The sequence below is a fragment of the Urocitellus parryii genome, chromosome 5 (genome assembly GCF_045843805.1).
Source record: "Urocitellus parryii isolate mUroPar1 chromosome 5, mUroPar1.hap1, whole genome shotgun sequence".
Lineage (NCBI taxonomy): Eukaryota > Metazoa > Chordata > Mammalia > Rodentia > Sciuridae > Urocitellus > Urocitellus parryii.
The window spans coordinates 200,189,582-200,213,335 of NC_135535.1; the positions used below are offsets into that span (position 1 = coordinate 200,189,582).

General features: G+C 41.3%; 1 protein-coding gene across 3 annotated transcripts; it reads left to right on the forward strand.

The window, feature by feature from the left end:
• Positions 1–264: 264 nt before the first annotated feature.
• Positions 265–23,104, forward strand: Dennd10 (DENN domain containing 10). Of its 3 annotated transcripts, none has more exons than XM_077799146.1 (9): positions 265–343; positions 3,227–3,423; positions 6,360–6,439; positions 10,545–10,693; positions 11,961–12,072; positions 14,590–14,690; positions 16,968–17,075; positions 18,108–18,202; positions 20,674–23,097. In XM_077799146.1, exons 1-9 carry the CDS (start codon positions 289–291, stop codon positions 20,848–20,850), a joined length of 1,074 nt encoding a protein of 357 aa, XP_077655272.1. In that variant the 5' UTR covers positions 265–288; the 3' UTR covers positions 20,851–23,097. The 3 variants fall into 3 exon arrangements, with proteins under 3 accessions (XP_077655272.1, XP_077655275.1, XP_077655273.1); XM_077799149.1 differs by lacking the exon at positions 265–343 and adding an exon at positions 556–588 and having other exon boundaries at positions 20,674–23,102; XM_077799147.1 differs by lacking the exons at positions 265–343; positions 6,360–6,439 and having other exon boundaries at positions 3,334–3,423; positions 20,674–23,104.
• Positions 23,105–23,754: the final 650 nt, after the last annotated feature.

A 23,754-nucleotide genomic window follows, 5' to 3' on the forward strand; every position in this document is an offset into this window, starting at 1 on the left:
GCCAGTTTGCAAGAAGGAGCTAGAATGAGGAGGGTAGAGAAGCTTGGAGTGGGTTGAGGAGCTGGCCGATGAAGACTGGGATAGAGAAACCGCGAGGGCCCGGGTGGTTGGGAGAGGTTCCAGCAGGTCAAGGTCCAAGGACCTCAGAATGCGGAGCCGGAAGAAGTCAGACCAGCTGAGGCGGGGCCGGGCCGGGCCGAGGTGGGGCCTCCTTGAGGGGCGGGGCCTCCTTGAGGGGCGGGGCTGGCGGTCTGGGGCCAGAGCGGCGCGCAGCGGCGGCGGCAGAAGATGGCTGCTGTTGGGGCGGCGGACACTCAGCTGATGCTCGGGGTTGGGCTGATCGGTGAGGACGCAGGCGCCCACCCCAGTTCCGGCGCCGCCCGCTTGGGAGGCCGCGGCTCCGGTGGTGTTGGGCCTGGGCTGGGAGCAGCGGGGCCTGGCCTTCTAGGCGCGGGGGCCTGGCGCGCCGCCCTCGTCCGGCCGCCTGCGGCCGCGCGGGGGGCCTGCCGGTCCCGAGGCCGCCCGGGCCACCCGGACGTCGGGACCGAGCTCCTCCAGCACGCCTGAGATGGCCCGGCGGAGCCCGAGGTTCGGGCTGCCGAGGCCGGGTGGGCCGGGTGGGAGCCGCTCCCGGGCGGCGGGGCGGGAGATGGCTGGCCATCCTGCGGAGCAGCGCCAGCGGCGCCGCGGAGCCCCGGCCCGGGTGGTGGGATCTAGCGGTTGGAGACCCAGTGGCTGGGCCCGGGTGCTGGGCGTTACACACAGATTAACGATACCCCGTGTATCGTTCACGGGGGGCGGGTAACATCAGATGTAAGCCCAAGGTGTCATTTGTGCACGACACACTCTGGGAAGTGACAGCCAGGACTGGAAAGCCCTGAGTCCCCACTCATACCAGTGGAGAACTCCGGCATCATATGATCGAGCTCGTGCGCGGAGCTGGAGTTCCTGCATACTCTCCAGTGGGATCCCGGTTAGCTTTGAGGAGTTGATGGTTGGGAAGTTCGTTGGATCCCTGGGCAAACAAGAACGTGTGCAGTGCTTGAGGGGTGGGCATCTCAAGGAGTCATTTGTCAGCACTCAGCTGCCTGAAGGAAAATAAACATCCATCGCTTCTTTTTGAAAAAGTCTTATTCTCCTGAGGTTTTAACACACCCTTAAATGCTCTTTCTATCCCCACAAAGTACCAGAACATTGCTTAGATTTAGAGAACTGGAGAAATGTGTTGATTATTTTTTCATTGTCTCAAAAGAGTACATTTATCAGGGAACAGCTTCCTGAATTAATTTCTTTTCTTTCTTTTTTTTTTTTTAAGAGAGAGAGAGGAGAGAGAGAGAGAGAGAATTTTCAATATTTATTTATTTATTTATTTTTAGTTCTCGGCGGACACAACATCTTTGTTGGTATGTGGTGCTGAGGATCGAACCCGGGCCGCACGCATGCCAGGCGAGCGCGCTACCGCTTGAGCCACATCCCCAGCCCCTGAATTAATTTCTAACCTGATTTCAAAACCGCTTTAAAGCAAAACCTAAAATCCAGCCAGAAGTTACTTCTGAATTAAGGATGAGGGAGACTCTGACTTTATCTAGTAGCAAGGAAGAAAAAGATAACTTATCATTTTGTGTGTGTGTGTGTGTGTGTGTGTGGTGCTGGGGATTGAACCCAGGGCCTTGTGCATGTGAGGCAAGCATTCTACCAATTGAGCTATATCCCCAGCCCCTTATCATCATATTTTTTAATTCAGAAGATTTGTTTTTCATATTGACATGCATTTAGAAGGGATTTGTTTCAAAATAAAGGTGGTGCCAGTGGTGTGGTGACATCTGTAGTCCCAGCTACATAGGGGATTGAGGCAAGAGGATTGCTTGGTTCAAGCCCAGGCAGAGCAACATAGCAAGACCCCATCTCTTTAAAAATTATTGTAGCCTGTTTTGGTGGCCCACACCTGTAATCCCAGCAACTTGGGACACTGAGGCTGGAGGATTAAGTATAGGAGGCCAGTCTTAGCAGTTTAGTGAGTTCCTAAGTAACTTAGTGAGACCCTGTCTCAAAATAAAAAATAAAAAGAGCCGGGCATGTAACTCAATGGTAAAAAGCCCCTAGGTTCAATCCCCTGTACCTAATAATAATAATAATAATAAAATAAAAAATTTTATAAGGGGAGGGAGGGATATCCCTTTCCCATATGAAAAATGAAAGACCTGATTTTGATAATTGTTGAAGATCAGTGATAGAGAAGGGAAATTAATTTTATTATTCTCTAATTTTTACATAGTTGATATTTTCCAAAATATAAGAGCTTTTAAAATGTTTATATTATTTAATCTAGTTACACACTTAAAATCATACTGCATAAAAAGTCTATCAAAACTTGTATTTAAAAAAATTATATATATAAATATATTTTAAATATGTGAATATATTTCCCCCCAGAGCCAAACCTAGAGACTTACACCAGTCCTCTACCACAGAACTGTATCCCCCAGTTCCCAAATGTAATTTTTACTGCTATATGTGCAGTAGGCTGTTTCTCTAAAGTTTAAGTTCTTTTTGCCTTGCTTCCCCCCACCCTTTGCTTTAAATCAAACCAGGGCCTCTTGCATTATGCCAGGCAAGCACTCTACTACTCAGTTTCAGTTATACCCCTAGCCCCGTGAATTTTATTGTTAGCAAAGTTTTCTTTTTATAATTGAGGTATTTGATAAAGCTACACATATGACTGGATAAAACTTTATTATTTATTATTATTTTAAAAACTTCAGGGACTGGGAATTTGCACAATTGGTATATGACATGATTTAAAAGAAATGACACCATCTTCTTCACTTCTTATTTAAAAATTTTTTTTTTCAGCACCAGCTTTGGGGTGCTATATCCCTTTTTCTTTTTCTTTTATAACAAATCTTTTCTATATTTATTAAAGATTCTTAGAACTAGATAAAAACTTAGTATAATTACAAGTAAATAATATTGGTGTGGGAGGAGATAGGGAGGATATACCAAATATCTATAGCTAAATTTTCATTTGTGATTTGTCATAAAAAAACTTTTACTCTGGTGTCTACAGTTCAAAATCATGAATTCATGGGAATTGGTCTCTAGTGCTCCAGGTTTCTTTGTAAAATGGGGTATTAAAACTGATTCCACTAGGTGCCTGTGAGTAACCAATCAATTCACTTCCTTGCTGCTGTTTGGCATTCTCACAGTGACCATCTTTCCACCGTAGAAAAGGACACAAATGGAGAAGTTCTGTGGGTGTGGTGTTACCCTTCCACGACAGCCACATTAAGGAATCTGCTGCTCAGAAAATGCTGTCTCACAGACGAAAACAAACTTCTCCATCCCTTTGTCTTTGGACAGTACAGGAGAACATGGTTTTATATCACAACAATTGAAGTTCCAGATTCTTCAGTTTTGAAAAAGGTATGACTGAAAAAATTTTAAGTGATATAAAATTATTCCAAAACTCAGCTTTAGATCTTATTTATGGAAAACATTGCTACTTTCATTGGGAATGTTTTCTTTCATACTTCACTCATTGATTCTATAAGTATTTTTTGTGGTTGGTAGAGTGGTAACCAATACTGACACATTTGGTCTCCTCCTTATCAAGGTTATAGTTGGGTGGAGTAAAAATGTAAAAGTAGTTTTAAAGCCATGACTGGTTAAAAGTGGAAAGAAGTATTCTTCCATAATTAGAAGCTATCTTAGAAGATATAATTATTCTTGGCAGATTTAAGTTTTTTTCATTTGCTTATAAATAATAAGGATATATTAGGAATTTAAAAATGATAATTAAGAAAATTCATGTATTGGCCTGGGATTGTGGCTCAGTGGTAGAGCGCTTGCCTAGCATGTGTGAGGCACTGGGTTTGATTCTCAGCATCACATACCAATAAATAGACAAAATAATTCATCAACAACTAATAAAAATGTTTTTAAAAAAAGAAAATTCTTGTATTAAGAAGGCTTTTATTGATGTGTTGTTTCATAAGAATGGTATCAGTGAAAGGCTGGGAATGTAGCTCAGTGGTAGAGTGCTCATCTAGAATGGGTGAAACTGGGTTCAATCCCCAGTACTGACAAAAAATAAAATAAAATAACAATAGTATCAATGTGACATGGTGAAATCATTACATGGTTATTGTGGACTTTCCTAATCACAAGCAGGCAGGTTTTTCCAAAGGAAAGAATATTAGGTAGGGTTGGGGCTGTAGCTCAGTGGCAGAGCACTTGCCTAGCATGTGTGAGGCACTGGGTTCTCCTCAGCACCACATTAAAAAATAAATAAATAAATAAAGGCATGCTATCCATCTGTAACTATAAAAAAGATTTTTTTTTTTTTAAAAAGGAATATTCGAATGAAGCTGCTGAACTTCTGGCATACACCATACACCAGAGGCAATTCTCTTCCCTTTTTTGGGTTAATTTTTTTCAGCTGTAATGGAACTATATGAAGCATGTACAGAAAACGAATTTAAACTTAAGAAATTACATTTAAAATATTAAGAAGGCAACAATTTAGGAATGGTTACAAGTTTAAGACAAAATAGAGACTTATAATTAGAAAATGTAAATATGCAAGAAGATAGGTTCCAAGCTGTTTAAGATCTTTGGTGTCTGTCCTTAAAGTTTTTGATGAGAAGTCTTGATGCAGCTTCCAGTGGACTTATCTCATGTTTTGCACTACAGACTGCAAGTTATGGCAGCATCACTGTCAGCAAGATTTAGAGAAAGTTCTTATGCTTCAAGTGTGATTTAAAAAAATTTTTTTTTCTTCAATGCTTTTGCTTTTAATAAAGTTCTGAATTTTGTCTTATTAATGGAAATATCAGGCATATGATTATCAGAAATGTATATTTACAATAATAGAGGCATATAAATAAAGGAAGCTTGTTCGAATAATACCATTTATTTATTTATTTTCATTGTAGATGGACACAATATCTTTATTTATTTAAATTATATGCATTGCTGAGAGTAGAACTTTCAGTGCCTCACACATGCTAGACAAGGGCTGTACCACTGAGCTACAACCTCAGCCCTAGAATAATACTCCGTAGAGCACTGTATAGAGAGTTGACTGTTTCAGAATCTGACATGTATTTTGCTGTTTTCCATTCTGTCTCACTGATGAAAAACAGTTGCTAAATTGATCGATCTGGTTCTTTTATATATATAATATTTGTGGGCGTATGTGTGTATGTGCTGGGGATTGAACCCAGGGCCTTGTGCATGGGAAGCAAGCACTCTACCAACTGAGTTGTATCCCCAGCCCTATAAGGATTGAATTTAAAAAAAAAAAATTTTAGTCGTAGATAGACACAATACCTTTATTTTATTTATTTGTTTATTTATTTTTTATGTGCTGCTGAAGATTGAACCTAGTGCCTCATACACACTAGGCAAGCACTTTACCACTGAGCTATAATTGCAACCCTCATAGGTCTGATTTAGCGGTCCTAGTTTTGCTTTGACGAGTGTTTTTATTTATTTTATTTTATTTTTTGGCCTCTTTTTTTATTGGTTGTTTAAAACATTACAAAGCTCTTGACATATCATATTTCATACATTAGATTCAAGTGGGTTATTAACTCCCATTTTTACCCCAAATACAGATTGCAGAATCACATCGGTTACACATCCACATTTTTACATAATGCCATATTAGTAATTGTTGTATTCTGCTACCTTTCCTATCCTCTACTATCCCCCCTCCCCTCCCCTCCCATCTTCTCTCTCTACCCCATCTACTGCAATTCATTTCTCTCCTTGTTTACTTTCCCATTCCCCTCACAACCTCTTATATGTAATTTTGTATAACAATGAGGGTCTCCTTCCATTTCCATGCAATTTCCCTTTTCCCTCCCTTTCCCTCCCACCTCATGTCTCTGTTTAATGTTAATCTTTTCCTCCTGCTCTTCCTCCCTGCTCTGTTCTTAGTTGCTCTCATTATATCAAAGAAGACATTTGGCATTTGTTTTTTAGGGATGACGAGTGTTTTTAAACAAACACTGGCTACTAAAAAAACTTACCTTTTTGATATATGAGTGAAATTTTTTGTGTGTTTTTGAAAAAATATTTCTAAAATTATTGGATTTTTATGTAGGAAATTAAATATCTGAATGTAAATATCTAACTAAATACATGTACATATAAATAAATACATACTTATCTATTATAAATAAACATATACAAGTAATAGAGAAGCAAGTGAGAACTTTTTATATTTTCAGCTTTTCCTTTTAATGCTGGTATTTCTTGTACAAGAGGTTTGCTAGACCAAAGTAATAAATTACCCTTCTGTTAAAGTATCTATTAAATTCTATTAAGGTATCCTTTTTGTTTCTTTCGGACAGGTGACTCATTTTTCTATTGTTCTGACCGCCAAAGATTTTAATCCAGAGAAATATGCTGCCTTCGCTAGGATATTGTGTAGGTCTGTATGAAAACTGTGTTAAATGCTAATATGCCAAAATGAAGATCACACTCAATAAAGCAGATTTCTACATGGAGGAAGCCAATTTCAGCCCTCTGTCCCCCTAACTCACCCTGTAGTGGCCCTCCAGAGCCTCTTTTGTAAAGAAGGACTTTCTGTTCTGCTTTGTTAATTTTGCAGCTGATCTGGGAGAATGGGCTAAGGGAAGAGAAAAAGCAGTTTGCATAGCTGTTGTAGTCTGGGTGCCTCAGGTTACTTGCCATTTTTTATCTGTTACTTCTACTGACTTTTAACCTAGGAAGTTTCTTTTGCAGGATGGATAAATTAAATACTTGACGAAGTGGTAAACTGGTTCATGTGTGTCCATATCTGTGTGTGGCAGTGATTTGGGGTAAAGTTAATAGATATTTTGAATTCTGCCAAAGCACAGAAAAATATTTTTTTTAGCTGGACTGCTGAGGGGCTGGGAAATTGTGATTGCTATATTAATTGTGATTCAAGTAGATTCTTTTAGTTTCATCCCTGCTATTGAAAATAGTTATCTAAAATATACCAATCTGTTTTTTTGTCAAGTATATCTAAATGACTTAATGAAATTGTGTCCTATTATTAGGGGCATTGACTCTTTAATGATGGAGGTTTCTATAAGTTTTAGTTTTTATGTCGTTCTTTTTAATATTACCACTTGAAAAAATTGCAATTCTAGATGTTATGTATAGTTTTGTGGAAAAGTAGAAGAAATTGTTTTTCCCACTGTAAACCCAATAAATGGTTGCTTTTTTGCATTTTTCATGCTGCATATCCCCCCACATACATGTACACTAAACAAAAAAAATTAAAAAACAAAAACTTAAATCTTAGTACTTAAGGGTTTCAGTTAGATTATATTTTTGACTGAGGTTTTTACCATTTGTGCTGCTAGCTGCAATAAGAAAGACCTTTTGCTGTTGTAAGGTAAATTCCAGGCACATGGCTCACTATGGAATATAAACAACTTTCTGCTATTGTGGCACTGACATGGAGGGTAGCTATGATTCCTAGAAGAGACGCTACCCAGAAGCCATAAACCAAAAACACTACAGAGGTATTTTTTAAAATATTTTTTTAGATGTTGATGGACCTTTATTTTATTCATTTATTTATATGTAGTGCTGAGAATCAAACTCAGTGCCTCACACATGCTAGGCAAGTGCTCTACCACTGAGCCACAACCCCAGCCTAACAGAGGTTTTTTTGAACAAATACTGGACTCCCATTTCACTTGATGGAGTCAGGGTTAGGTTAGTCAACTGAAATCCCTGGGAGATACTCTAGGATCCAGAAGGCAGGGTTGTTTCAGACCCCACTTCCTGTCCCGGAGGATACCTAGAGGGTCTTTAGCTTCTGCAGTGCCTGGGTGTGGTAGCATTTTGGATTCTCCATCATGGAGTAAAAGAAATAAGGACTTGGAGCTCTTGCCAGCCATCTCCTCTACCCCTACCCTGCATCGCATGCCCACACGTATGTCTACGTGCTTATGCGCAGGCAAATGCTTCCTCATGGAGGTGAGGTCAGCATGGAGGTGCTCCTTCTACTTCTGGGCAGAGAAGCAGGCAGGCTTGCCTCCCACAACACATTGCTCACAGTGGCAGCAAAAGCCACATGCACAGGCTTCAGTCCCTGGTGGCACCCTCTGCCGTGACCTCTAGTCCCTGTAGCAGTGGCCCTGGTAAAGAACCATGGTTTTCTGAACACCTGGACTCAGCTGTGACAGATGTGACAGCCTATGGAGTCTGTCTGGACAAGGCCCACTGGATTGCACTGTGTAGTTCTCCCATGGAGTAGTTTAGGGATTCCTTTCTCTGTTGTGTCCTTCACAGCCCAGAGTTGCCACCTAGGAAGTCATCTTATTCATCAACTTTTATGTTTGTCTTCTGCATTACTGTATATTATTTCTATTTTGTAATGTTAATGGCATTTTTGATGGTGGCAATAAAACAGAATGTTTTAAAGATCAATAATACAGAAGAGTATATAGTGAAAATTAAGATCCCTCCTCCCTGTTCCCCAGCCTCCCATTTTGCCTCCTGACTCCCCCCATTCAGCCTTTGTGATCTTTTCTTTCTATCCTAACAAAGATGTTTTCTTCATATATAAGCTTGAGTTCATGGTTTTCCATTATGAAAACCCACTGTATTCATTGTTCTTCACCTCCCTTACCCCCAGTTTATTTGAAATTAGGGAAAAAAAAAAAAACCTGCTGATGACTAACAAAACTTGGTTACCAGTTAAAACACTAACATTTAGCTCAGTCCCCACACTCAGGAGGCTGAGGCAAGAGGATCCCTTGAGTTCAAGAGTACGAGATCAGCCTAAGCAATATGATGAGATCCATCTCAAAAAAAAAAAAAAAAAAAAAAAAAGCTGGGCACTGTCATGCTAACCTGTAATCCCAGCAACAAGGGAGATTGAGGCAGGATGATCACAAGTTCAAGGCCAGCCTCAGCAACTCAGTGAGGCCCTAAGCAGCTTAGCAAGACTCTGTCTCAAAAGAAAAAATAAGAAGGTCTGGGAATGTGGCTAAGTGGCAAAACCCCTTTGGGTTCAATCCCCAATACCAAAAGGAAAAAAAAAGAAATAAAAAACATGAGCATTTTTCAATTAGTCTACAATAAATATAATTTCAAGTGTTTTTTTCTTTTTTTAAATATTTATTTTTTAGTTTTAGGTGAACACAGTATCTTTATTTTATTTTTATGTGGTGCTGAGAATCGAACCCAGTGCCTCATGTATGCTAGGCGAGTGCTCTACCACTTGAGCCATATCCTCAGCCCCTTAAGTGTTTTTTCTTAAAACATCAGTGTTATTTTCTTCCCAACTTTCTATCATATCAGCTCCTGAAAGGCCTAGCTAGACTGAATCATATCTTTTTTTTCTTGTTCTTCTTCTTTTGGAGCTGGAGATTGAAATTCACTCATGCTAAGCATGCGCTTTACCACTGAGTCGCACCCCAGCCCCGGGCTTATTTCTTAAGCAAAATTTAGGTTTAGTTGCTCACAGGAAAAGATTTCAAGGGAAGAGACTGACTCTGTGTGAGCTATAAATGCAGCCAGTTTCCTGTCAGCATTTTCTGGAAGTCTTAATTTGATGACGAATGTCTCTAGTGTGCATTTATCACTGGAAACTTAAAAGAGCTTGGATTTTTTAATTATCTAAATATAGCCACCTCTGGGAGCTCTGATAATAAGTATAGGTTCTACAACTAATTACTGCTTTCTCTGTGAACAACACGGAAAACTCTTTTCTTGTCAAAGAAAATCGCAGCAATAAAACAAAGTTGTATGACTGAAAACACCGGTTGTGAACAAAGACATAAAAGGAGATAAGAATATGATATTCTTGAGAATAATGGGGACTCGGAGAGTCCATAGTCTCTTCTGCTGTAAGGAATCTCGGAGAGTCCATAGTCTCTTCTCCTGCTGTAAGGAATCATAGCAGTCTTCTCCAGATGTAAGGTTAGAACTGCTTTCAAAGAACTGTTGAAGATCTGTCAAGTGGGTTTTTTTTTTTTAATATTTTTAAAAATATTTATTTATTTATTTATTTAAGGCCTAGATGGACACAAAACAATGCCTTTATTTTTATGTGGTGCTGGGGATTGAACCCAGATCCCGCCTATGCAAGGTGAGCGCTCTATCACTGAGCCACAATCTAGCCCCCCCTTTTTTTTTTTTTTTTTTTGTACTGGGGATTGAACTCAGAGGCACTGGACCATTGAGCCATATCCTTAGCCCTATTTTGTATTTTATTTAGAGACAGGTTCTCACGGAGTTGCTTAGCACTTCACTGTTGCTGAGGCTGCCTTCGAACTTGAAATCCTCTTGCCTCAGCCTCCCTAGCCACTGGGATTACAGGTGTGTGCCACAGTGCCTAGCTGTCAAGTATTTTTATTAAATACATTTACTACATAAATTAGAAAAGTAATACATGTGAAAAGATTTAGGCATTCAAGTGTATGAGCAAAATGGCTTTAGATTCTTTAGAAAGTACCAGTGCCTAGCCTCAGTGCAATTCTCTGATTAACGCTGCCAAAGTAAAAGCAGTCATCTTTTTCTGTTTCTTTCAGAATGTACCTGAAACATGGGAGTCCAGTTAAAATGATGGAGAGTTATATTGCAGTTCTTACCAAGGGGATCTGCCAGAGTGAAGAAAATGGCTCTTTCCTTAGCAAGGACTTTGATGCTCGAAAGGCATACCTTGCAGGCTCCATCAAAGGTAAACAAACAAAAAGAGAAAGAAAAGCTCAGGCCATGAACAGAATCCCTGAGGCAAGGCCTGCCTCTCTGTAGACTGTTGTACCACCCCTCCATACATTCTTTTCATCTGTGTAATGCGCTGCCTACATAGGAGAGTGCTTCAACTCCTATATTTTCCAATTGGTTTAGAATTCTGTCAAAGGAAAATATTTTTGTGCCATTAATTCCTATATTACTCTATTACCACAGAAATGTTCTTTCATCTTGATGCAGTGGCTTTGCATGTCTGTAATCCCAACTGCTTAAGAGGCTGAGTTGGGAGGATCTCAAGTTGGAGGCCACACTGGGCACCTTGGCAAGACATGTCTCAAAATAAGATAAAGAGGGTTAGGGATGTCGCTCAATGGAAGAGCACTTGCCTGGCAAAGAAAAGCCCTGGGTTCAATTTCCAGTGTCTAATACCCTACAGCATGGAATGTTCTTCCACTAGCAAGTTGAACTTCATGGCTCAAGGTCTCTACTGACTTCCACAGTTTTTCTTTTCCTTAGATCTTATCAGTTAGTGCTTCCATCTGGAAAAATCAAGTCCTAATCTAACGCCCAGCTAGGAAATCCAAAATGGCAGAAACCCCAGACTAAGCCCCAGACTTTAGGGTTTTTAGGAGGGAAAACTGTTTCCCTGCCTTTTGCTTTTGATCTCCTGTCCTTTGTAATTTCTAAGCATCCTGTTGAGGTGTTTAGTGTTCTTTAAGCTAGCTGAAAAAGAACTAAAATAATGGATTTTGTTTTTGTTTTTTGTTTTAATTAGGTGATTTTTTCTTCTTTTTTCTCTTTCTCTTTCCCTCTCTCTCTATTCCCTCCAGCACTGGGGATGAATACAGGGTCACTCTACCACTGAGTTACATCCCAAGAATTTTTTATTTTATTTTGAAACAGGTTCTCACTATACTGCCTAGGCTGGCCTCAAACTTGGAATCCTCTTACCTCAGTCTGGAGGCAGAAGTAGCTGGAATCACAGGGGGGTACCACCGTGCCTGCTTAGTTAGAAATTTTTGTGACACAGAAAGATGTTGGTTCCCTTATCATTTTGGCTTCATCTTTGCATCCAGCACGTGGGTAGATATGCCTGTCCACCAAATGAGGTGTTTTTGTGCTTAAACATTTGCCTAACTTTTTTCTCTGTATTAAAAATAATTCTGCATTCATATGACAAGAATTCTTTCTGTTAAAAACTTTATACCGTTATGTAATATTGAATGTAATAACATGATCATTTTTCTTTTAAGACATTGTATCTCAATTTGGAATGGAAACTGTTATCTTACACACGGCATTGATGCTAAAAAAACGAATTGTTGTTTATCACCCTAAAATAGAAGCTGTTCAGGAGTTTACCAGGTATTGTCACTGATTGTCTTTTTGTGTGTGTATGTGGTATTGGATATTGAATCCAAGGGTGTTCTACCACTGAGCTATTCCCCCAGCCCTTTTTATTTTTGCTAAATTGTTGACCTTGAACTTGGGATCCTTCTGTCTCAACCTCCCAAGTCACTATGATTATAGATGTGGGCCACTGTACCTGGCTCTTGTCACCAATTATTAAAAAGCATAAACTCTTGGCAGACAGTTCAGAACACTAGCTGGTAACATGTGCTCTGTTCTGTTGCACATTTGGTATGAATAGCATGTATTACTCTGATGGTAAAATACCATTGGGGTTTAATGTTTCAGTCTAGATCTAGTGGTTCAAGGATTTGGACAGGTTCTTCTTTAACTTTAGAAATGAGTCTATTTAAAAAATGGGACTATTTTAAAGCAAGGAGTTAGCAAACTTTCTTTACCAGGGAATGAATATTATAGACTTGTGAGCTACATAATCTCTATTCTAATCACTTGGCTACTAGGCAGCACAAAAGCAACCACAGACATAAGTGAATAACATGGTTGTGTCAATAAAACTTTATTTACAAAGACAGGCAATTCGCCCCCAGGCTATAGTTTACTGACCTTTATTTTAAGGATAAGTTTTTGTTTCTTCTATTCCCAATTTGCCAATCTCTCTTATTGTTAAAATAAATGTACTTTTTTTTTTTTTTTTTTTAGGAGAGAGGGAGAGAGAGAGAATTTTAATATTTATTTATTTATTTTTTAGTTTTTCGGCAGACACAACATCTTTGTTTGTATGTGGTGCTGAGGATGGAACCCGGGCCTCACGCATGCCAGGCGAGCGGGCTACCGCTTGAGCCACATCCCCAGCGCCAACTCTTTATTTTTATAGTATTTTTTTTTTTTTTTTGAGAGAGAGAGAGAGAGAGAGAGAGAGAGATTTAATATTTATTTATTTTTTTTTAGTTTTTGGCTGACACAACATCTTTGTTTGTATGTGGTGCTGAGGATTGAACCCGGGCTGCATGCATTCCAGGCGAGTGCACTACCGCTTGAGCCACATCCCCAGCCCCTAAATGTACTTTTTTTAAAGAGTTTTTATTTAACTTTTTCTAACTTTTTCTTAGATCCTTTTGAAAAGCAGGAGGAATTAGCATTTGTGGTAGGTTTACTGTATGTAAGATACCTTAAATTGAAATAATTTATTTATTGGGATAGGGAACTCTGCAAGGATACATCATTGCCTTGTTTTATGAATGAAAAAATTGAAGCTGGGCTGGGAATATAGCTCAGTTGGTAGAGTACTTGCTTCCCATGTACAAGGCCCTGGGTTCAATCCCTAGCACCAAAAAAAAAAAAAGAGGCTGAAGAGGTTAAGTGGCAGGATACTGCGGAGAAAGGCTTTGTAGTCAGAAAGACCTGGGTTCAAATCCTAGGAGGACAACTTGTTAGCTTTGTGACTACATAAAAGATGCTAAGTGTTTCTGAGCCTCAATTTCTCTGTCTCTGAAGGCAGGATCATAATACTTTATACACTGGTTTTTAGGACTGAACATAATTTATGCCCTTGTGCTTAGTATGTGTCCTGCCCTTCATTCTTGATTTAGAGGTGACTACTGTTCATGATTGCCTCCTAGTAAGTGAGAGGGCCAGAATTTGAACCCTGCCCTCTCTGGCTTTAAAACTCTGTATGTTTCTCCCCTCTCACTTGTTCTCCCTACATGTATACTTCTGAGTGAAGCAGGACACTCTTTTTTCTTTTTGGCAGGGCTTCCAGTTGAACCCGGGGCCTCCTGTACACTAGACATGCACTCCACCACTGAGCTGCACCCTAGCGTACACTTTATACTTCTTAAACTGCAGTGTCCATAGCTTCTGAGATATGGCACCAGGCACCAGTGTGTTCCCAAAGCCACAGTTAACTTTGGCACATCTTTCTGTAGTACAGTCTTTTAAAAATATTTTTAAAAATTTTTTAGTTTTAGGTGGACATAATATCTTTATTTTATATTTATGTAGTGCTGAGGATCAAACCCAGTGCCTCCTATATGCTAGGAGAGCACTCTACCACTGAGCCACAACCCCAGCCCTATAGTACAAGTTTTTTTTAATGAATCTTACACTATCTGAAAACAAACACAATGTGGTTTTCAAGATTGACTGGAATTTTAGATTTAAATGAAAGACTTCCAGAGGGACAGGCCACTTTGGTTGTTACTCCTAGTCTTTCTGTGGCAGGCTGCAGAGTGGGATGTTTGGAGGAAAACCTTAGAAGCATCACTCTTTGCAGATCCTTGGAAACCTCAACTTTTTGTAGCCAGAATGACCCCATAAGCTGAGTTTCAAACATGGCATTGCTTTGATGTGCAGCCTGGATGTGTTAGCACACTTGGGCGTGGTCTTACCTTTGCCTCTGACTTACCGCAGGACTCTACCCACTGAATTTTCACCACTGGAAGAAAGAAAGGGAAAGTTCTCTAAGGTGTGGGCCAGCAACCAGGTGATTGAGTTTTTGCCTTGATTCCCCAGGACTCTGCCTGCCCTGGTGTGGCATCGACAGGATTGGACCATCCTGCATTCTTATGTGCACCTCAACACTGATGAGCTAGAAGCCCTGCAGATGTGCACAGGTAGACAAGAGCATTCCAGGGAAGGAAGGACCCTGCTTGAAAGAGGGTTGATATTTTTTTGTTGTTGATTTATGGTGTTGGGGATTGAACTCATGGCCTCACATGCTAGGGTAGTGCTCTACCACTGAGCTACACCCCCCCCACCCCCCACCCCCAGGTTTAAGTTTTGTGTGTGTGTGTGTGTGTGTGTGTGTGTGTGTGTGTGTGTGCGCGCGCGCGCTCATTCCTGAAGGGAATCCTGATCATTATTATTTCTTTGGCAAATCCAGTGGTTTTTTTAAAAAATATTTTTAACTTTAAAAAAAATTGTTATAAAATAAAGTTTATTATTATAACTATTTTTAAGTATATTCACATTGTTATGTAGCCATCAGCAAAATGCAACCTGTTTTTTTTTTTTTTTGGTACTGGGGGTTGAACCCAGAAACACTTAAAAACTGAGCCACATCCCCAGCCCTTTTTATTTTTCAGTTGTGTTTTTTTTTTGTTTTCTTTTTAGTTGTATATGGACAATATCTTTACTTGTTTATTTTTATGTGGTGCTAGGGATCGAACCCAGGGTCTCATGCATGCAAGGCAAGCACTCTACCACTGAGCTACAGCCCCAGCCCTTATTTTTTAGTTTGAAACAGATCTCACTAAGTTGCTTAGGGCCTCACTCAGTTGTTGAATCTGGTTTTGAGCTTTCAATCTTCCTGACAGCCTTCTGAGCTGCTGGGATTACACCACAGTGAATTCTTAGTTTTAATGCACTGGAATTTATTAGAGTTTTATGATTTTTAGAAAAAAAAATGTACACCACAAGAGTAAAGAGATAGTCTCCCCCTTGGTTATTTTTTGTTTTTTTTGAGATGGGGTCTTGCCATGTTTTTCAGATTGGCCTTGAACTCCTCAGCTCACATAATTGTCCCACCTCAGTGTTCCAAGTAGCTGAGACTGCAGGTACATGCCATGGCACCCAGCTTCTCTTATATTTTCTAATCAAAACTGTTTTTCTTACACATTCTACCTGGAGTTATTTTTTTTGTGTGTGTAGTAAGTTGACATCTGATTTGTGTGTGTGTGTGTTGGGGGGATTGCTGAGGATTAAATTTAGTGCCTCATGTGCTTAGCATGAGCTGTACCACTGATTTACACCCCAGCCCCTGATCTCATTTATTTTCCACATGGATAACCACTTGGCCCAGGACCTTTATTGAATAATTAGCAATCAGCAGTGTCATTCTGGCAGGTATCATATTTTCTCATGTGATTGGTATGGGTCTAACTTTTAGTAGTGGGTTTTGTTTTTATTTCTTTAGTTTTTTGAATATCCTTAATTGATAAAAGAAAAATTTGCAATGATTTAAAAAAACATCTTTCAAATTATATTGCTCTGTGAAATTAAAACAATCTGGGAACATTGTCTTGACACCAATTCCAGAAGTCTGCTAATTCTTGAGTTGTCGAGATTCCTTTATTTATTTATTTTTTAAAATTTAAAAAAATTTTTTTTTATTATAGTTGTTCAAAACATTACAAAGTTCTTGACATATCATATTTCATACATTTGATTCAAGTGGATTATGAACTCCCATTTTTACCCTGTATTCATATTGCAGATTCACATCGGTTACACATCCACTTTTTTACCTACTGCCATACTAGTGTCTTGTCGAGATTCCTTTAGCATTTATGGCATCAGATCTGAAAGCAGAGAATGATGCCCTGTCCATGTAGTCCCTGAGAACACAACATTTGGCTCTGATTCCCTGGGGACAGATCTGAGGTGGAAACATCAGTTAAGTGAGTCTGTGCTACCTTCGGCCTCCTGGCATTGTTGACCCAGAAAGCAGTGACTGAACAGTAAATATTTTATTTGAGCCTTCTTTCTTTTTTTTTTAAGAGAGAGTGAGAGAGGAGAGAGAGAGAGAAAGAACTTTTAATATTTTATTTTTTAGTTCTCGGCGGACACAACATCTTTGTTGGTATGTGGTGCTGAGGATCGAACCCGGGCCGCACGCATGCCAAGCGAGCGCGCTACCGCTTGAGCCACATCCCCAGCCCGTTGAGCCTTATTTCTAATGGCAAAGTCAAATTCTGGAATTCTGTGTGAATTTCTTTAGGCAGATGACAGTCATATACTCTTAATAAATGTCACAGGATACAGCGAAAGTTTCAAAATAAATAAAATCATGAAGATAAGTAGCTGGTGAGCTGTTAGACTCAAATCCCTTTTGATACATTCACAGTATGATTGCTTCCTGTTCCAGTAATTTGGTCATCTTTGTGATACAGGTTACATTGCTGGGTTCGTAGACCTGGAGGTGAGCAACAGACCAGATCTCTATGACGTGTTTGTGAATCTGGCAGATAGCGAGATCACCATTGCTCCACTTGCAAAAGGTTAGTCCCCTGTTGTTGACATGAGATATAAGCCCAGTGTCTGCACTCCAGGCCTGCTTAGCCTGCTCTGCTGAAGCGGGAGGGGCTTTTCAGTATTCATCCCGTAGACCTAGACTGTTAGTAGTGCAGGCGGAATTACTGATCCCAGCTTTTGTGTGGTCACTTACCTTTCTTCTAAAGGTGGGGGCTGATGAATGTCAGCTCATTAGGGATCATTGATACATAGATTTTTCCATTACACTGGATCTGTAAAATGGGCTTATCCCATGCAGCACCATCTGAATGGAGTGGCAAAGGAACTTTCTGTTAATGATGCTGCGGACAGTAGCAGTGTTTATGTCATTTAGGTTGTTCCCTTTGTTCATGTTTTATGGACTTTAACACACAGAATACGCAGTTGGCTTCTGCAGAACTGACAGGAAGCACTTCTTTCACAACATTCCTTTCATAAAGATTTTCTTATGAGGAAAAATTCTCAACTGTAAAGACTTGGACAAGGAAGCCAGACTCTTGCCTTAAAGTCACAGCTTAATTGTAGTCTAAAGTTTTCATTAGGTTTTGTCTGGAAAGAAAAATAAAAATTCATATCAGGTAGGTGTGGAGGGGAAATCTGGTTTGGTTTTTTTTTTTTTTTTAAAGAGAGAGTGAGAGAGGAGAGAGAGAGATAGAGAGAATTTTTAATATTTATTTTTTAGTTCTCGGCCGACACAACATCTTTGTTGGTATGTGGTGCTGAGGCTCGAACCCGGGCTGCACGCATGCCAGGCGAGCGCGCTACCGCTTGAGCCACATCCCCAGCCCTCTGGTTTGGTTTTGACATGCTTTGTGTTGAACCATGAAGTGTTTAAATCCAATATGCCCTATCCGCTCGCATTTGTCACATTGGCATTTGGTAATAAAGTGGAAGTGTGGGGGGTCATCTGCTGCCTTTTGATTAATATGGTCTTTCAAGTTTTTAGTTAAATGGCATGGTTATTTTTATTCTTTAAACTTCTAAATATTCACACAACTTATTTATCTTGCTCTCACCAGAGTCCATGACAATGGGAAAACTGCACAAAGAAATCGGCCAGCTAATTGTTCAGTCTGCAGAGGATCCAGAGAAGTCAGACAGCCAGGTTATACAGGTGACTCTTTGACCTGCTCATTCACTAGAAGTCCCCAGCAGCCTTGTTGAGTGGCACATCCAGCTTGTTCTGTGCTGTGCACAGTAGCAGAGTGACATACCGGGGGTCAGGCCAGCAGCAAGGGCTCAGGTGGGGGTTTGCAGCATGGCCGTGGTGATGATGGGTGGGCAGGGGTGGCTACTGTGGCCTGGTCAGTTTATTAGGCTCCAGGGAAAGGTCTTGTAGGGGCTGGTGCTGATGCCGACCACTGGTGGTAAGACGTGAACAGCCAAGCAGACTGGAATGCATTTTGGGCTGGCCAGTACATTTTTCTCCTCCTAGGGGAATTTTCATAGAGGAACAGATTGTTGAGTGCTGCTGAGCAGGGAACTAGACAGATGCTAGGAGTTAGCTTTGCCATATTGTCTTTAGAACAGCAGTAGTCATGGAGTCAAGGCTGCCATCACACGCTGCACAGACACCTCCTCTTTGGGGTCTGCCTGTCAAGCTGACCACTGTCCATGTGCACCAGTTGGCACCCTCTCCTCTGCCCTTGCCAGAATGGGATAGCAAGGGCTTATGTTTCTGGGGCCTTTCCACATGGTGCCAGAGTCCCTCTTCTCTTGTATTGCCTAGTCTCCTCCCCCTAGCCTGCAGCCCCTTTGTATTTGGCCTGTTCCCAGCTCCTTGCTCCTCTCCTGAGGAATACGGCCTGCCCTCTTCCAGTGCCTGCTCCGGAACCTGTCTTAGACCCTGGGACTGGGGAGCCTAGAAAGACTGTCTCCCTTTGTCTGCATCTGAGGCACCTGGGGGCACCTCTGGTAATCAGCCTGTACTCGTCTCATCCCACCTGGCACACTTCTTCACATATCTGTTTACCCAGACAGTACTCATCAAGCAGTGAATAGCATAGACACGGTGGTGAGCAGAGCCCCTGCCCTCACAGAGCCTGTGTTTTAGTGGAGCAGATGAGTAAAAACGAATACACAACAGGATGATTGTGAAGCTTAGTAAATACTGTGTTGAGGTGGCCGAGGGGGTAAGACAGCCCTCTGAGCAGGACATGAGGGGCCGCAGGATTTGGCAGGGACTGGCCAACAGTACTGTTCTTCTGTTCAGTGCTGGCGGCCTGTCCGGATGTGGCCAGGAAGAGTGGACAGGTCTTGTTCCAAGGACATGAGACAATCTGCCGATGCTTCTTTCCTACCATGTGAATTGGCACTGTCCCCATCAACATGACAGTAAAAAACACTATTATATAAATTTGAGTTTGGAATATTTGGATTTGGTTGGATTTGGATTGTTTTTCATGGACTAAAAGTGATACATAAGCCAGGTGCGGTGGCGCATCCCTGTAATCCCAGCAGCTCAGGAGGCTGAGGCAGGAGGATTGGGAGTTCAAAGCCAGTCTTAGCAAAAACAAGGTGCTAAGCAACTCAGTGAGACGCTATCTCTAAATAAAATACAAAATAGGGCTGGGGTGTGGCTCAGTGGTAGAATGCACCTGAATTCAATCCCTAGCATCCCAAAAAACAAAGTGAAACTTAGATAACTCAGTATAAAGTGTGAGACCTCAGGGAGGGAAAGTGAAGGCACAGCATGTTGTAAATTCTGAAATACAATTGAGTTAATGATGTCAGCAAACCAGGAAAAGGCATGATTGTAACGGGAGCTTCAGCAAGTCCTCAGCCCTCAGAGGAGTGTCAGTGAACAGGGGGAAAGCCCATGGCAGGTGCTGGGTTATTTGTCCCTGGCAAAGAGGGCTATTGAGAAGAGATATATTCAAAAAATAATCAACATAGAATGACCGTGATTCAGCAATGCACTTCTAGGAATATACCCCAAAGAAATGAAAGCAGGGACTCAAACAGGTGTCTGTACACCAGTGTTCGTGGCAGCATTACTCATAATCCACACAAGGTGGAAACAGCCCAGGTGCCCACCAACAGATGAATGGGGAGACAACAGGTGGCACATAAATACAAGTGAATATTATTCAGCTTCAGAAAGAATGAAGATCTAACACATGCTGCATTGCAAATGAACCTTGAGGACATCATGATGTTATGCTAAGTGAAATAAGCCATTCGCAAAAGGACAGATACCGTGTGATGCTACTTAGATGAGGCACCTAGAATAGCAGTTCGCTAGAAGAAGCCGAATAGAGCTCCACAGTGTTCTGAGGGGAGGAGAGGGGAGAGGTGGAGGGTTATTGTCGATAGGGATGGAATTTCTGATTGGGATAGTGGAAAATTTCTAGAAATAGTGGTGATGGTTGTGCAACATGGTGAATAAACTTAGCACTCCTGCAGTATATACTTACAAATGGCTAAAATGGTTAAAAGAATCAATGATATTTTTCTAAGTCATTTTGTTTCATAATGTATAAAGTTAGTTTGATAAATTATAAAATAGCAGGAAGAATTCTAGGGAATAACTGTTGAACCTTTCACATACTAACACTTTGCATATTTTCCTATTCTATTGTAAAGGATATTGCCCTAAAAACAAAAGAAATCTTCACCAACCTAGCACCATTTTCTGAAGTTTCGGGTGATGGAGGAAAACGAGTCCTCAATTTGGAGGCGCTCAAGCAAAAAAGATTTCCACCAGCAACAGAGAATTTCCTTTACCACCTAGCAGCAGCCGAACAAATGCTGAAACTCTGACTGTGAGATAGGATGTGCGCTGGTGACCGCTGGAAAGCTCTCCTTCCACTCTGATTATCCATTGACCGTGGAAAATACTGGAGATAAGAGGAAATGCTATATTTTCAGTGATTTATTTGAAAGTATTGGGATTTGACCTGAAAAACACTGAAACACATGAAAACACTTTGTGATTTTCTCCCAGCTATTAGTTTCCTGCCTGCTGTCAGCGTCTGACAAAGTGCTGTCTGTAACTATTCCATGTGAGGAATGCCTCTGCCCAGTGTCCTGGAGTGAGGGGAAGCTCTGTCCTTGGGCAAATCACAGCTGATGCAAAAGCCTTCATTATTAGTTCCCATGTGTCTCATCGTGTACCGTAAACTAACAGTTTGTTACCAGAAAGCTGCCTGAAATTTTGCTTTTGTAATTCTAGGAAGAACTTTCATTCCTCACAAGGAACTCTTCTTTCTGAGCCAAACTGCTAAGTTTTCTGCAGAACTGTCTAAAAGATCATTCAAGAGACCCTGCAGTTGCACTTTCTTATAAAAGAAAACATTTTTTTTCCCTTGGCCTTTAAACATTTTGCCTATATTATGAGGGTTTTGCAGATTTTATACTTTAATAATCCATATTTATACTCCCACAGAAGTGACTGTTGGGCAGCTGAGCCATTAGACCTCTGCACCTAACCCTGTGCTAGCACTAGTCTTCAGAGGAGATGCCAGTCCTTATATGGTAGAGCAAATAACCCATCTTGAGTATTAGTGTCTTAGGACTGAAACAGTGATTTTTTTTTTTTTTAATAGTCAGTAAAGGAATGTGAGAATCAGCTTCTTACAGGGGCCAAAACAAGAGAATGTCTCCAAATGACTTCAGTAAAAATAATTTGGCTACAGATCAAGGTGACCGTTCTTGTTCAGTTGTATACCTTCATAACTGGAGAACTTTAAATTGCCAAATAAGCCTAGAGGTCGAAATTATATACTTGTTATTTTGTTGTGTATATTCATATTAATTTTGAAAGATTACTTTTTACTCAAAACTGTTGTCCTTGAAATCTTACCTGGAAACATGTTTGCAAAACAGACTATCTATTGGATTTTTCTTTTTTTTTTTCCCTGGGTGTTAGACAATTGTTAAGTAAAAACAAAAATAGCCTTTTTCCCTCCTTCCTTAGGCAGGGCCAGAGAGGACCTGAAATGAGATGATGTTTACTGAGGCAAATGATTGAGAATTAAATTTGCACTTTATGAAAATGAATACTAACACCACCACCCGCCCTTTTGGGAGGTAATATTGTATTAGCTAATGGACCAACTTGTTAAAATTACAAATTTATGATGCAGAATTAAAATGGCTCTCTCTCTCATTCTCCCCATTCCAAGTAAGAGAAAAAAAAAATCCTCTTTTCCAATTGCTAAGGGACTGAGGAGTTATGAAAAGAGTTGTCTGGAAGGTAAAGAAGTCTCCAGGCTACCGCGAGGCTCCCAGCCTTGCCCCACTCCACCCCCACTTCCAGGAGAACTGTCCTGGGAAGAGGCCTTCACGCTTCTACTTGCTCATCTGTAAGTGGCTGAACCTCCATTAGGCCTTTGTCCATCATCTGCCTGTGCACTGGGATTTAACCCAGGGCGCTCTACCACTGTTCTGTATCCCCCGCCCTTTTTACTTTGCATTAGTGCTGGACTTGAACCTGTGATCCCCCTGCCTCAGCTTCCCAAATCATTGGGATTACAAGTATATACCACTGCACCCAGCCCATTCCCCCTCCGTGCCCCCAACCCTAACCCCTGACCAGTACTGGGGATTGAATCCAGAGCCTCACACATGCTAGGCAAGTGGTCTACCGTGGATCTACATCCCCACCTCTTTTTATTTTGAGACAGGGTGTTAACAAAGTTGCCCGAGCTGACCTTAACTTGTGATCCTGCTGCCTTAGCCTTCTGGGTAGCTGGGATTACAGGATGTGCCACTGCACGATGTTGAGAGCCACAGCCAAAGGGGCCCCAGCAAACTTCCAGCTGCCGGCTGATGATTGGCTCACAGTGGCCCCAGCAACATCTAGCTGATTGGCTCCTCTGCGGTGATGTTCATTGGGCTGTTTCCCTGCCCTTCAGACTATGGAACTGCTCATTGGGGGACTTCTTTGGCTCCGCCCACGCGACCCAGCCAATTGGCCTCAAGAGCAGGAGGATTGTGGGAGGTGGAGAGGTTGGTGTGTGAGAGAGGCTTGTGGAAGCCGGTGGTGGCAGTTGGGCTCTGAGGGTTTCTTTTCCTGAGGAGCTGTTTTGCTTGGTGTTTGTAGTTCTAAAAATAAAGTTAGTTTCTTTTGACAAGTGGCTCCTGAATTGTGCCCAGCCAGACTGCGGCATTTGGTGGCCCCTTTGGCTGTGGCTCTCAACAGCACCCACCTCCTTTTTTCCATCTTGATCTCTAACTTTAACTTAAAGTAAGCCTGTGGCCAGACTGAGCCATCTAGTAGGTAATTTTTACTGGTTTTGTTCTATAGGCTTCTGTAAAACTCCTTTTTACTAAGTTTGGCAATAACTGTTATTCTAACCAAGGGAAAAGTGAGTCACAGAAACATTCTTTGGTGGTCTGGGTAAGGCATTTGGAGACATTGCTCCAGTACCCAAGTGTGTGGACACCTCTGTGCCATGCCCTGGGCTATATCCTGGGGCTACCCTGATAGCAACAGTCCCTGCTCTGCAGGCACATAAGTCTTACTGGGGGGAATAGGATCAGCCAACAGGTTGTACTTCATTGTGGCCAGACTTAAATCCCACACAGGAAACATGGGGCACTATGGGAGCACCGGGCAGGGACATAGAGTTCAGTACTGTGAATCCTGGAAGCCTCCTGGAGGCAGCAACTGTCCAAGCCCAGAGAAGAGGGAAGAGCTTATGTGAAGGCCCAGAGGAGACC